The sequence below is a fragment of the Terrapene carolina genome, unplaced genomic scaffold, assembly GCF_002925995.2.
Source record: "Terrapene carolina triunguis isolate 2854851 unplaced genomic scaffold, T_m_triunguis-2.0 Scaffold194, whole genome shotgun sequence".
In the NCBI taxonomy this organism is placed as follows: Eukaryota; Metazoa; Chordata; order Testudines; family Emydidae; genus Terrapene; species Terrapene triunguis.
Genome location: NW_020664545.1, coordinates 2622592 through 2636926, shown reverse-complemented (window position 1 = coordinate 2636926; position 14335 = coordinate 2622592). Strand labels below are relative to the sequence as shown.

Here is a 14335-nt window from a genome sequence, read left to right as displayed (position 1 = left end):
CTGAGACATAGCCCGGCTGGCTCTGAATGCAGCGGAGGGTGGGTGGGCACCTGGTGAGTTGGAGCCAGGCGGTGGCAGGGGCCTGCCCGGGGTTGTGTATTGCCTGCTCCCGGGGTGGTGGTCGCAGGAGCTGGCTAAGGAGGCCGGCAGGTTTCCCGCTGACTTGATAGCCCTTGTCTTCCCAATGCTGCTCAAGCACTTGGCTGAACCTCCAGGCAGCCCTGTGTGAATGTTCTAGCAGGCCAGGCCCCGGGTGGGGGCCACAGGCTAACTTGGCTGGTCTAAGGAGCCAGTGCAGACGGGGGGTCGAGCCCAGGAGTCCCAGCGCCTGCTCTAACCGGGGGGAGGAAGGCGCCTCTCAGTCTTGATCTGTGTCTGAAAACTTCCTTGGCAGAGCCTGCAAAGCGGCAGGCGGGGCAAAGGCTCCGGCTCCGCCTCTGGGGGAGCAGCTCCACCCGGGAGCGGGTCGTGTTGACTCAGGCTGGGCACGGGAGAGTGGCCCTGGGGACGAAAGTCGGCGACCTTTGCATGGGGGCCGGGGATCGTGCGCTGCGGGCTGGGCTGGATTCGGGGCAACTGACCGGCCCGGGCGCTTGCGGGGGACGTTTGTCCGCTTCCCTCTGGCCCCAGCGGGGAGCAGGGGTGGGAGGCCGCTGGGAGCGGAATAGCAGCCGGGCCCCTTCGCGATGCAGCTGCCCGCGGTCCCGGGGGCCGTCGGCCTGTCCCTCGCCGCCTTCCCTGTGTCCTACGCGCTGAACTGCATCGCTGCCTTGGCGCAGTAAGTACCCGGCCTGCGCTGCGCTGCGCTCCCTGCGCGCTGGGCGCAGGCTGCGCCTCCCGGGCTAGCTAGTGGGATTGTGAGCTCTCTGGCCGAGGGCCTAGTCTGTCTGTGCAGCGCCTGGCGCAAGGGGGCCCTGATCTCTTGGGGGCCCTGTGGGTGTTGTTGTAATTACTGCCAATAAGGACAGTGGCCGGGGAGCCTCTGCGAGGCACTTTAGACCACACTTGCTCACATCTCCCCCATCACTGGTATTTTGGGGGTTACCTTTTACGGCCAGGCACAGACTGTTCTCCACCTCTTGCCATACTGGAGCATGGCTGCTTTAAATAGACCCAGAGACTAGTTCACACCCCAGGTGTTTAGCCTGAATTCCACTCGTCTGTATGCGCTGGGGTTGGGGGACCCTCAGCCTGGCTTAACGCAGGTTGTCCTCTGCTGTCTTGCAGTCTGTGGGCTGCAGATGAGCTCCCTGGCTGAGGGGTGATACTTTGGGAGTGGAAGCTGTTAACGCCGCCTGTTGAATGCCAGAATTAGCAATGGCTTTCACTCTTTTTGCAGCAGGGTTAAAGGCTTTAGTGGAAAATGCCTTAATATTTTCAGCTTTGTAGCTCACAAAGCAAAAGCAGTAGTTGTGCTGGTCCTGTAGCTCTTACAACTAATGAAATTGCTTCTTGGAAGAAGAGAGGAGAGCTCAGGATGGATTTCCCTACAACTTACCCTCTGTCCTAGCACAAATTTGCAATATCTTTCCCCTCATTATAGATTCGCTTTCTAATCGGTTGACATGGTCTCTGATAATAGCGCAGCAGCTAATGGCCATCCATATTCAGATGGGATGGCAGCGCCGCCTCTGAGAAGGGAGATGGAAATCTTAATGATTTCAACTAAAATGACATTTCAGAATAAAACCCGGCATGTGGCGCCTGCCTTGGCATTTTGCCCATTGTAACAATGGCCTGGACGGTTGGGAGACGGGCCCCTATCTTTGTACTTGTGCAGGAGACTTCTCGAAGCAGCCCCTGCTGTGATGCAGGGTCTGAATTTCAGGAGGAGACAGTGCCTGTCATTTCCCTCCATGCTCAGTTATGTCAGACCTTGGGCAAGTCATTTCCCTTCTTTGTGCCTCAGTTTCCCCTACCACCCTTTGCCCTGTCTACTTAGACTGTAGGCTCTTTGGGGCAGGAACCATCCCTTATGTGTCTCTGCAGTGCCCTGATCTTGGCTAGGGCTTCTAGGTGCTACCATAATATAAATAATAATCGACATGGACCTATGGTTCTCTCTCTACTCTTGTTTTCCTCTCCCGAGTGATGGAATCGCCTCGGATTCATCACAAAGCCCCTTGTCACCGAGCAGAGCTCTGTCCTGTTCCCACGGGAGCAAAGGGGTCTCCTGGCTCTGAGAAGAGCAAAATTGGATGGGTTACATCACTGTAAACCTCTGCTTGTTCCTAGCACCCTGTATGTTGGGGGTATTTCCCCACCCAGGGTCCCGCCCAACCCCACAAAGTCAGCAGACAGGCAGGACTCCCTCTGACTGCAGGGGATGTTGGATCAGGCCCTTGCTGAGAGTGTTTGAACTCAGTGTGCCTGGCTCTGGTCTGGTCGGACCTGCCCTGCCTCCTGGATGCTGCCGTGTGCTCTGTTCAGCCTGAGGGCTCGGCCTTCGGCCTGCCCCGGCGCGTAGGCTGGCTGGACTTTGAACCCTGCTGCATCCAGCGGCTGGTGTTGGCAAAACCCCTCCTGCCCCAGCCTTCCAAAAGCAAAACCCCAGGCAGCAGGAAGATCCTTCGCTTTCTACAGAGTCCCCACCCTCCACCCAAGGCGGCAGTGCTACGCAGGGTCCCAGCTGGGAGCTGTCGCCCAGTGGGTTTGCCCAAGGGATCCCAGCCGGACAGTTGTACTTTATTGGGGGTCCAGGCACCACTGGAGCCCCGAGAGCTGAGGCCTCACCCTTGGGTCCATGGTTCCTGCACTTGGGGCTGGGTCGGTGGGGAGGGGGGCTCTAAGTCACCCCTGGGGTCCCCACCTCCTGGGTCTCTGCCTGGCCCCTGGTGCAAGTTAGAGCAGCCTCAGGGAAGGGGCAAATCTCCCTAGGGGGAGCTGTTCTCTGCCAGGTGCCCTTAGACCCCGGGCCAAGGGCACTAGCCAGGGAATGAGCCCTGCATTTGCCTTCATAGCCGCATTCATCCAGCAAAGCCTTTTCCCTGCTTCGGTGCCTGTGTGCAATACGGGTGATGCCGTCCCCTCTCTGCTCCGCGGGGGCCCATGCTGCCCGGTTCATGATGCAGCGCAGAGCTCTGGGGAGGAGGCAGCTTGGTTAGGACTAGGGTCTGAAACGCGTTGCCATGGGATGGCCGATTGCTGTCCCCCTCCCTCCTGCTCCCGGAAAGCTGGGAGGCCCCCTTACAGCCTGGGCTGATTTGGGGGAGCCCAGGGCTTTGCTGGACGTGTGTGTCCTTAGAGGGCCTTACAGCAGCCCGAGCATGCGTCCGCTGAGCTCTCCCTGCTGGTGCTGCTGTTCCTACACGTCCCCAGCCCTTCACTGAAACCCTTCGAATGCGGCAATACCTCACCTTTGACCTCTTGCCCCCAACGTCAGCCGGGCAAGCCGGGGGCTGCTAGACAGCAAAGGGCCAGGGCATTAATTAGCTCCCCAGGTGCCCTTGCCTGGGCGAGGCGTGTGAAACCTGCTAGCGTGCAGGGAACAGCCCGCAGATCGAGAGCCTGGGCAGTCAGTCTGCTGTTTGAACCGGGTCTGCCGGGCGCTGGCGTTTCTTTCCCTGCGATGTGCTGTATGATGAAAGGGGAGGGGGGTGTAAACCCAGGAGGGTGGCTGGTTCCTGGCGCTGACAAGTCCTGCCTCTGGTTTAAAATACTGAAGATTCAAATCCAGCTAAGGTTAAAATATCCCTGCTGATGTTCTAGCTGTTTGGGATCAAATCCTTAGCTGGTGTAAGGCAGCATTGCTGCACTGAAGTCAATGGGGCTCCCCGGACTTACATCAGCTGACCCGCCAGACCGACTGTAAAAGGGCTGTGATGGGGGGAACAGGGGCACTGGGGCTAAGATTGTCAAATCAGTCTGATCCCAGCATGTTAAAGGGGCCAGCTGGTCAGACAGTGCTGGGCACCGACCCTCTGAAACGCAGGCCCCTTTAAGGTGTCTCAAGTTGGGTGCCCAAAATTGTTCACCAGATCTTGTGCCTGTGCCTGTATGAGCCCCCCAAAAGTGCCATCTGCTAAGCCACAGGGCCCTGCTTGTTACCAGGGCCACGGAACAGGAGGGGGTGCAGGGCTCAGATTCTGCCGACTGTCACGGGTACAAATCTAGAGCAACCCCTCGGAATTGAGCTGCGGTGAGTGAGATCAGAACCCAGGCTGTGGCCTCTTCCCCGCTCGGCCAACAGGGTCGTGGGGACTGGTGGAAACTGAGGCACGAAGCAGGGGGGCGGGGGAAGCCTGGCCCCATTGAACTCAATGGCCAAACTCCCATTGACTCCATCCACGGTCTTCAGTCTCCTCTGCGGATGGGCTCCATGCCCCGAGCGCGGTGATAAGGGGGGACAGGACAGTTAATCGGGCCAGAGGCTGGGCAGGGGGTTTGCCCGGCCCTCAGCAGCCCCTTGCGTCACGCTGCGAGAGTCTGACCTGTCCCTTGCCGGCGTGTATTACAGCCCAGTGGCTATCGCGGTGACGGGGGCGCTGGTGTTGCTGGTTCTGTTCTGCATGGTGTATCTCCTGGGCGAAGGGAGCCATTCCCAGGATCCCCTCTTCTACGGTGAGTCTCGGCGGGGGGGGGCCCTGCTTAGTGACCCCCTCCTGTCTCCTGTTTCACCTACCTGGGCAAGAGAGGCAAGAGCAAGCCAATGTGGTTGGAGGAGCCCTGGGTCTCTGTAGGCGGCAGATGGGTGGGCGAGGTTCAGGGGGATTGAAGCCGCGTCAGGGAAGGTGCTGGTGGGTCTGGATGGTGCAGGGGATGCGCGGTGGCCCAGATCTAGCCCTGGCTGCCAGTGACTGGAGGCTGCTCCCATGTGACGGCCGTCAGGCAGCCCGTGGGGCGGGAGGGCCCAGCTCAGTCCCCAGGCGAAAGGTGCCTGCCTGGCAAAAACATCACATCAGCTGGCACACCCGGGCCCCGGGGGGGGGGGGGGGGGGGGGGGGGGCGGGGGGGGGGGGCGCCGGAGCAGTGGAGTGAGATTGGAAGGGGTCTCCATTGCCAAAGCAGCAATGAATGAGCCAGTCTCCCACCGAAGGGCATCGAGGGCAGTTCCAGGGCTGAGCCCCACAAGCAGGATGGACTCAGCCAGAGACCCCGCCCCTGCCCCCCTGGCTTGTGCCCCTTATGCTCTGGGGAGCGGAGAATTCCCCAGCTGACAGGCGAGGCTGGGACCTGTCACTGCAATTGCAGGTCCCCTCTGAGCTGGGGAGAGGCCTGTGTGTTTGGGGGGCCCAGGGCAGCCTGGCAGGGAGGTGAGCCTGCCTCCCTCTCTCCCCGCCTGCAGTGTTCACGGTGTTCTCCTTCACCTCCGTCATCGACCTGATCATCTCACTGGAGGAGGATGGCTACATCAGCGGCTTCATGGAGTTCTACATGAAGGAGGTACCACCCCGGCTGCCGTCACGCGCCCAGGATTCCCAGAACATCACGCTGCCCTGGCCAGACCCCATGGCATCCCATCCCTGCTCCCTTACAAACACCATGGGCCTGATCCCCTGCGGGCAGGCCCTTCCCCCGGTGCAGAGGGCGGTTAAAGCCACGCTGCACTCATTGGCACAGGTCTAAGCAACCGCGGTGGAGATCTCTGAGCCCTTGTTCCTTTAAACGAGCTGTGGCACAGCTCCGTCTCCTAAGCCCCCCGCAGCTCCCCATGCCCGGCACTGGCCCCTGGGTAGAGCAACCAGATGGGGGCAGGCACATGTGGGCATTGGGCTGAGCGGGTCCAGCTCTGGAGCCTGCGTCGTCATGCCCAGCTGGGGAAGTGACTTGATGCCTTTCTGGTGGGCAGGGCGAGCCGTACCTACGCACGGCTTACGGCATCATGATCTGTTACTGGGACGGCATCGTGCACTACCTGCTCTACCTCGCCATGATCGTAGCCATCACACAAAGGTAAGAGGGGACTGGCACTGCAGGCGATTCGGATCTCCTGTTCATTCCCTGGGCATTGCATGGCTGCTTCCAAGCGGTGGGCAGAGGAGAGTGGGGGTTGCTTTTTGCTGGAACAGTCTGGGGAGGGGGCCAAGTGGGGGCACTAGGGGAACCATAGTCAACCGTCCCGTAGTATTTTGCACAAGGTCCCAGCCAGGATTGGAAGCCGCAGGAATCTCCTGCATGGGCCTGTTCTCGGGGGACCTCCCGGCCGTGGGCACGGAGAGCCGGGCTGAGTAACCGACCCGAACTCCAGCCCTCTTGGCATCCGATGCTAGTGCAGGAGCAGTGGGGAGCTCCGGTCAGTACAGGGCAGCAGCCCAGGTCCTCCCAGGGGGAGTGAGGGAGTCTCCGGGCATGGATGTGCCCTGCCCAGCTGGTAGCAGCCCTGTGAGCAATGGGCAGCGCCTGGAGCCAATGTGAGGAAGAATTCCCGGGCTGGTGGGGGCCTGCAGCCAGGGCGTTCTGGGTGGTGGGAGGCCAGGCAGGGTAGCAATCCCCTTCTGGTGCTGGTATGCTGCTAGGGAGGAGCGGCTGTTGGAGGGGAGGCTGCTCTGGGGTGGCGGAGTGCCCATCTGAACCCACACGCTGTGACGTGGCAGGGCTGACCCCACCTTGCCACTAACCCGGGAGAGCAGGCGAGGGGAAGAACCCTATGAACTCAGCAGGGGTTGAGTGATGAGGTGAGGTGGGAAAGGCTGATCTGAGCCCCAAGAGGGTGTTGAATTTCCACTGTCTCCCCAGGAAGAACTACAGGACACTGGGTCTCTACTGGCTGGGCTCCCTGATGATGAGCATTGTCGTCTTCCTGCCTGGGAACATGTTAGGTAAGGGGGGCCTGCCAGGGACAAGCCCCGGGGAGCTACCCTCTGCTATGAGCTCTGGTCTGGTGGGGGTCGGTCTGTGTCCTTCCCACGTTGCCCGTGCTCCGCTCTACCTCTGCAGGGACACACCCCAGAGCCGCGGGTTCAAGTCCAGCATGCATCACTAAAACCGGCACTGACAGGCCCCCTTGGTGGCAGAGAAGCCGGGGTGTGTGTGGGGCAGGAACCCCCTTCTCCCATCCCGTCGAGGTGGAAAGGTGCAGGGGGGATGTGGGAGGAGTGGGACGTTGCTACGCGCTCTCCATGGGGTTAACCAAAGGCACCGGTCTCTAGGGCTGGTCTTGCTGCATGGACAACTGGGGACTCTTCTCTCTTAGGGAAGTACAGCTCTGAGATCCGCCCCTCCTTCCTCCTCAACGTGCCCTACATCCTGATCCCAATCTGGGCTGGGATGAGACTCTTCAGCCAGCCAAAACCCCTTCCCTGCTGCACTGCTGAGAAGGTAGGCGGGTCGGCGGGCTGGGGGTCCCCAGCTGGGGCAGGTGGCCTGCGAGAGGCATGCAGGTGTTGGTGACTGGGCAGGGGATGCCCTGGCCCTGTGCGGAGCCAACCCCCTGCCTGTGGCTAGGGAGTCTGCAGGCGACATCTTCCATTGGGGCTAGGACACCGAGTTGCTGGGCCCTTGGGATCATTACAGAGCATTGGGGTGCTGTTTCCAGCGCCGGGTACCCCTTCTCCACCACTGGCCTCCATCCGAGCTAAGGGCTTGGTTAGGGTTCAAGCTGCTGATTGTTTTTTCCCATATTCCAGCCCTGTATTTTACACCGTTGTTTGGGAAAAACCCCGTTTTGGAGGCTGGGGGTTGGTGAGCAAACCCAGCAGGAATTGCCCCAATCCCTTACCCATCCCTCATCACATGCACAGCTGGCACCCTTTTGCCAGGCTGGCGGGATGGCAAAATGCAGTTGCTTTTGGTGCCGGGTACAAACTAGGGTGGGGGGTAATAGGCGCCTATATAAGAAAAAGCCCCAAATATCGGGACTGTCCCTGTAGTAAAACGAACAGGAGTCCTTGCGGCACCTTAGAGACTAACAAATTTATTTGGGCATAAGCTTTCGTGGGCTAAAACCCACTTCATCGGATGCATGCAGTGGAAAATACAGTAGGTACATCTGGTCACCCTAGTCCAAACTCTCCACCTGTGAATGTGTCTGTGCGCTGCTGCCCCCTGCTGGTTGGTGTGTGTCTCACCCGCTCAGGCTTGTCCGCTCCCTTTGCTAGCTGAGCAGAGGTGCTGCTTTGGCACCATTAGGCCTGGGGGCGTCTTCCGGTGCCCGTTGTGCCGGGCGCTGCACAGACACGGTGAGAGACAGGCCCTGCTCCAAGCTGAGTAGACAAGACGGGCCCAGGATCACTGAACAGAACCCAGGTCTCCTGCCTCCCATTCCGGTCCTGTCCTCTAGAGCCCATGCTGAGCTGTAGGTGTGAGTCCATTGCACCATGGACGGGAGCACGTCTGATTGCCCTGTCTAGGGATGGCTGCAGATCCCTTTGTCCTTAACCCACTGGGCTGGGGGATGAACGCAGCCCCGTCCATCCTCATCCCCCCTCCCTTCCTGCGGAGCTGGGCCTCTCTCTGGAAACCTCAGTAACCGGAGCAGACCTGGCAGGAGGTTCTCGCTGCCCGTTTAAAACCAGACTGTGCTGAGGCTGGGAATGGATCCACCACTGAAAGGGAGGAGATGCTGCCTGCCCTGAGCCGGACGCCCCTGGGGCTGCTGGCTCTGGATCGAGGTTTCTGCCCAGCCAGGGGGAGGCAAAGAGAACTGGCTTTTTAAATTTAGCCCGTTCAAGTTTCCCACTTAAAGGGCCAGCGTCCCAGTCCCTGACACCCACTGCGGCTGCTCGTGTTCAGGTTGCGGCGGAGCAGCAGAGGAGTCTGTATCAGCGGCCCCTGGACTTGGGCTTGATCCTGTTCCTGCTGGTGGCTGCGACGTTCACATTCTTCAGAGGGCTGGTAAGGGCTGGCCAGTCGGTGACTCCGCCAGAGGGTCGGGCTCCATTACGGGGAAAGGGGGGGGTTGTCTGGGGCCTGCGATGTGCAGCAGGTCAGACTAGATGATCATCATGGTCCCTTCTGGCCTTAAAGTCTGTGAGTGGGAGGGGCAGGGACAGGGGCCAGATCTCCCATGCATTCTGCTTATCTCACAGGGGCAGCTGGGCAGGGGGTAGATGTGGGGGTGGGGAATGGCCATGGGCTGTCAGATCTGGCTGTCCCGTGCACTCTGTGTCTCCTGGGGGTAACTGGGTGAGGGGGTCGGTGGCGGGGGATCAGAGCTGGCTTTCCCAGGCACTCTGCTTGTGTCTCCAGGTGGTCCTGGACTGTCCGTCCGATTCCTGCTTTGACTACATTTACCAGTACGAGCCATACCTGCGCGACCCCGTCGCCTACCCCAAAGTGCAGGTGAGTGCGGAGCCCGCTGGGGCCCAGCTGCTCTCGGTGCAGGTCCTTGCAGGCTGCTGGACAAAGGGTGGGAGAATGGCGGGATCGGTCTCCCCAGCGTCCAGGCCGGGAATTCAGGCCCAGAGAGATTCAGGGGGAGGCTCTATAAAGCGCCGTGGGATGCTGGAGTGTATAGACTTGTGCACCTAAATCCCTTAGGAGAGGGTGCTGCTTATTCATTTATTTTAACTGCCTGGGAACATTGGGGATTCTGGGGGCCTGAGATCTGGAGCATCCCGCTGGGCACTCCTGCAAGCGCAGGGCAGTTTTGCATCCAGGGTTCTGGTCCAGACCCCGCTCTGTTCTTGGACCCGCTTCCTTATTTCTCCCAGCCCCTGCCCTCTGCTCACAGTTTGCCCCGGCAGCGCCCTGCTCAGGCCTGTGCTGACCTCTCTCCCTTTGCTCCCAGATGCTGGTCTACATGTTCTACGTCCTCCCGTTCTTCTGCCTGGGCATTTACGGGCTCCTGCGGCCTGGCTGCACGTGGCTGCCCGACTGGGCCCTGGTGTTTGCTGGAGCCGTAGCGCAGGTAACGAGGGGCCGGGGCTGGGATTTCCCTGGGGCACAGCAGACCCTGGGCCTGTTGTTAGGTGTATTGCAGTAGAGACCGCGGATGAGAACAGGGCCCCGTTCTGCTGGTGCTTCATCGACAGAGAGTGAGAGACAGTCCCTGCCCCCAGGTGCTCACAGTTTAGGGAGAGATGGGAGGGGGGTGGCGGGTGACTGGGCCAAGGCCACCCAGCCAGTCTGCGGCAGAGCTAGGAATAGAACCCAGGTGTCCTGAGGGTTTTTTTTTTCTTTAACTCAGTCTGATGTAAAGCGAGGGGAGGGGCAAGGGGAGGGCTCAGCCCCTGACCACGGGGGTCCCACAGAGGCTGGTAACCCAGCCCCTCCTCACTGCTGAGCCACACGAGGGCTCCAGCTCTAGAGTCGGGGGAGGAGATTAAAATGAGGCTTATCCCTCTTATTTTGTCCGTGGTTGCAGGGACGTTTGACTCCTGCCTGGGGTTCTGCGCTGATCTCTGTGGGTGTGGGAGGGGACAGACCTGGGGACGCGATGATCTGGAACCACAGCCGGCCCCTGTTTTACACCTGGAAATCGCTCTCTGCTCAAAGCACAGCGGGAGTTTGCTCTGAAACGTACCATTCCCCCTCCCCGCGGTGTTCCACTCAGCCCCTCTTCGGAGATGTGGCGAGAAGCCACTGAGATGGAGTCGCAGACCCGGCTCTCGGTGCCAGCTTCCCAGATCTTTCCTCGAGCCAGTGTCTCGGGGGAGGCCTAGGTTTCGGGCCACGGTCCCAGCAGCCTTTACACACCTCCCCCAGGCTGGCACAGGGCTCTGAACTGCAGGCAGCGCCTGCCTACTAGCTAGCCACGCTCCGTGGTTCAGCGAGAGCCATGCACCGAGCTGTCTCTGTAGGCGGGAGCCACGGGCAGGGCAGGGCCATTGCATCGCAGAGCTAGCGCCTCAAAGGGCCGGCGTGTCACTAGGCCAGTGCCCCTGCACGAGGCTCCTGGACAAGCGTGTTCTGACCTCTCACGATTCCGCCGTCCTTGGGTTTGCATGTGGAGCAGTTTCTATGGTAACGAGCAGAGCCTGATAATTACTCTCTCAACGGATGTTAATGGCGGACGTGGATTAGTTTCACAGAAATAGACTTGAGCCAGCGCCCCGTGTAGCTATCAATAGGGTACGGGGGAACACGCAGCCCTGCTATCAGCATGGGCAAGGCTGCCCCAGCGTAGCCCCGGGGCCGGCTAGCCCCAACCCCTTGGCCCAACAGTGACCAGTGCTGGATTCGTCAGGGGACAAACCCCGTTGTGTGCCTGGCTGTGTACCATTATCTTCCCAAGGCAATTCCTTCCTGACCTCAGCTGCTGACGTACTTATACGCCCTGGAGCATGAGGATGGCGCTTACCCTCTTTAATCCCTAGCTCTTGGCCCTGCTGGATTTATGCGTAACAGGGTCTCACAGGGCTGCGGGGGTGGGGAAGTGGGGCCAGGCCTTGAAAGGAGATCAGCCCTCACAACCCTTGTTGCTCTAAGTGGAGAATCTGCCCCTGCCCCCGTTGTTCGCGGTGGAGCTGCCGGGTGCGAGCCGTGTGAGAAGCCGCCCCCGTTGTTTGGGCGGGTTGCTGGGGCTGAGGTGGGAGCGTCTGGCCCTTGCAGTCTTGCGGACGTGAGTTCTGCTGGCGATTTCTCCATGGTGCAATAGAATCGAAGGTGCTTTCCCGTCAGCTGTCCTCTCGAACCTGGGGCCTGCACATGGGTGGGAGCCAGCACTGTCCGCTGGCGCCGCTGACTGCTCCGTGGCCAAGTCACTTCCCCTCTGTGGGGCTGGGGCCCCACCAGCCAGGGCTTCCCACTCACTGCAGAGGGAGGGGCTGGCGGGGGGCTCACGGGGCAGGTGCCGTGGGCAGCGTCTCCCGTCACCCTGCTCCTCTTGTGCATTTCAGGCCCAGTTCTCCCACATGGGCTCCTCCCTGCACCACCGCACCCCCTATCCCTACCGCACCCCGGAGGAGGTCTGGTGGGTCTTCCTCCTCACCAACGTCCTCTACGCGCTGGGCCCGCACCTCCTCGCCTACCACTGCCTCCGCAGCCCCGGCTTCTTCCAGCCAGCTGCTCCCACCGGCCAGGACGGGATCAAGAAGCATCAGTGAGGAGAGAGCTTGGCTCCTGCCTCCAGTGCCTGGACATTGCAAGGAGGAGCTGCTACCCGTCACCACCACACACACACCACGGGCCCCAGTACGCTCAGCCTGGCTGGGGGCAGCGGGATGCCGAAATCTCCGTCCCTGCTGGGTTAGCAGCCAGGCCATGCGGCTCCAGGGGACAAGCCGCTGAGGGGAAGGAGGATCCCTGCTTTGGGGGTGGGGGGAGTTTCACAGCAGGCGTTCGGGGATTTTGTGCATGGCAGGGTCTTGTTTCTCCTCTTTGGCTCTGGGCTCCCCCCCCCGCCCCATCCTTCATGGAGCTCTGCGGCTCTTCTCAAGGCCTGATTGGCCCGTCAGCCTCTCAGCGGCACTCCTCACCCCGCCAGAGGGGAGCGCTATGGAGTGCGGGCGTGAGTCTCCCTCCCCTCCCCAGCACCAGCCACCAGGCCCAGGGGTGCGAAGTGGTTGCTCTGAGCCCTCTTCCCCCCGCCTCCCTGTTGGCCTTTGCTTTGGGGCCCTTAATGGTGTTGGCACCCATGGGCCCTTCGGCAGGGACGTCCCTTGGGGTCCGGGCTGCTGCGGCACCAGGGGGAAGGTGATGGAGGCAGAGGTGCCTTGAGGCTGTGCCGGCTGCTGTGACCCTGGTGGTGTTTAGGGGGTTGGCTCTGGAGTGGCTGGCTGTGTCCTGGCTTGGGGGGCACCTGTCTCCCATCCCAAAGCCAGTTCCCACTGCCCTGCCCCTCTCGGTGCCATGGGGCACCCTGCAAGCTGCGTCTCCCTCAGGATTTTCTGCTCACCGTGTCCTGTTGTTCTGCAGAGACATGTCGGGGGTGGGGGAGGGAGGCTTTGTTCCCTAGCCATGCTGCAATGCTTAAAGGAGGGGGTGCCAGAGACCCTCCATAACAGATGGTTTACAGAATAAAATCATTTTGTGCTGTGACTTTTTAACCCTGCTGTGGCTGGATATTTTTTTCAGGCGCTCACAGTCCCTGCTGCGGGAGGTGGATCGATTTCCTGAACTGTGTTGTGTGGCTCTGACAACGGGGCTCACTGAGAAGTGCCCCGTTCCCCTGCCCCCGAGCCCTACGGTCTCCAGCCCCCGACAGGATGCTAGGGCCTCTCGACTGCCCTAAGCTCCAGTGCGTGGTTTGCTACAGAATAGGGCCCCCCTGCTTTCCACAACGGCCACTGGCGGGGCCTGGCTGAGCCCCCCCTCCCCCCAGCTGCAGCCAGGAGCAGTGGGGGCTTGGCCCCCCTAAGGAGCAGGTCTCATGTTGGGCCTGCACAGCTCCAAAGCAATGAACCCTTGTGGGACGGTGCCTGGCCAGGGGCGGGAGAAACCGGGCCCTTTCCCCACTGTTATCTCTTCACAGCCTCCCTGGGGCTGCAGTGTATGGGAGAGGGCTCGGTGGGGGAGGGGGGGCAGGGCTGGGTCTGTCTATCCCCCTCCAGGGTGGGAAAGAGATTCTTGACCCAAACCTGAGGGTTCCAGCCCACGATGCAGAATGGGGGATGATGTCCCACGTGCCTGCTGCTCCCCTCCCTGAGCCCCGCGCTCCCCCTTCTCCCACGCTGCCCCTGAGGCTCTGCTCAGGCACGACTCGAACGCTCCCCCTTCCAGGTCTGCACCAGGGCCTTCCCTCCCAGAAAAATGGGGATGAGCAGCCCAGCCCTCTGGGAGACAGCAGGGAGCGAAACGCCCCTCGAGCTGGGGCCAGGCTTTGGTGCCCAGCTGGCAGCTTTCACGTGGTAAATAAGCCCCCCGACTTTCACAATAAGCCAAAAATCAAGCGAATCCCATTTCAGAACAAGCCAATCCCTAAGAACCCCAACACTCTATGTGACTAGATCCCCCCGGCCTGCAGTCTGGGACTGGGGTGGGCCCGCTGCACCCCTGACTCTCTCCCCACCTTGCCCCTGCTTGCTGGGAGCCGATCAAAAAAAAAGCAACACGCTACGAGCCAAATGAGCTACAAGCCAAAAACTAGCCAACAAGCAGCTCACAAGCCAATTCAGCCAGAAACAAGCCCAATTTCTGCGTCGTCCCCCCCCCCCGGGTTTGGCAGGTCTGCTTTTGTGCTGCAGTACTGGGGGCTTGGATCCATGACACGGCGAGCTGCCCAGCCCAGCGAGGGCTCAGGACCCACATGCTTAGAGCGCAGGATGATGCAGGGCAGGGCGAGCGGCTGACAGGGACCAGCTCCAGCACTCCCCCCCCTGTGGCCAAAGTCGTGGCCTCTCCCATTAATGTGCATTCCCTGTACACATGCCGGCTAACACAGGAGCCTGGTGTGTGGGCCAGAGACCACGACCCATGCACCCAATGTAAGTGCTGAGGGCTGCCCTGGGAGCCAGAACTGGCTTTGGGAGAGGGTGGGTGCCTATAGCTCCGCGTGCGTGTGCACAGCCACACGTGC

General features: G+C 60.8%; 1 protein-coding gene across 1 annotated transcript; it reads left to right on the top strand.

Annotated features, from left to right (window-relative positions):
• Positions 1-457: 457 nt before the first annotated feature.
• On the top strand, positions 458-12866 carry TM6SF2 (transmembrane 6 superfamily member 2). Its single transcript, XM_024219121.2, has 10 exons — positions 458-778; positions 4457-4560; positions 5285-5382; positions 5789-5892; positions 6676-6758; positions 7133-7257; positions 8671-8772; positions 9127-9219; positions 9668-9787; positions 11718-12866. Exons 1-10 carry the CDS (start codon positions 687-689, stop codon positions 11922-11924), a joined length of 1128 nt encoding a protein of 375 aa, XP_024074889.1. The 5' UTR covers positions 458-686; the 3' UTR covers positions 11925-12866.
• Positions 12867-14335: the final 1469 nt, after the last annotated feature.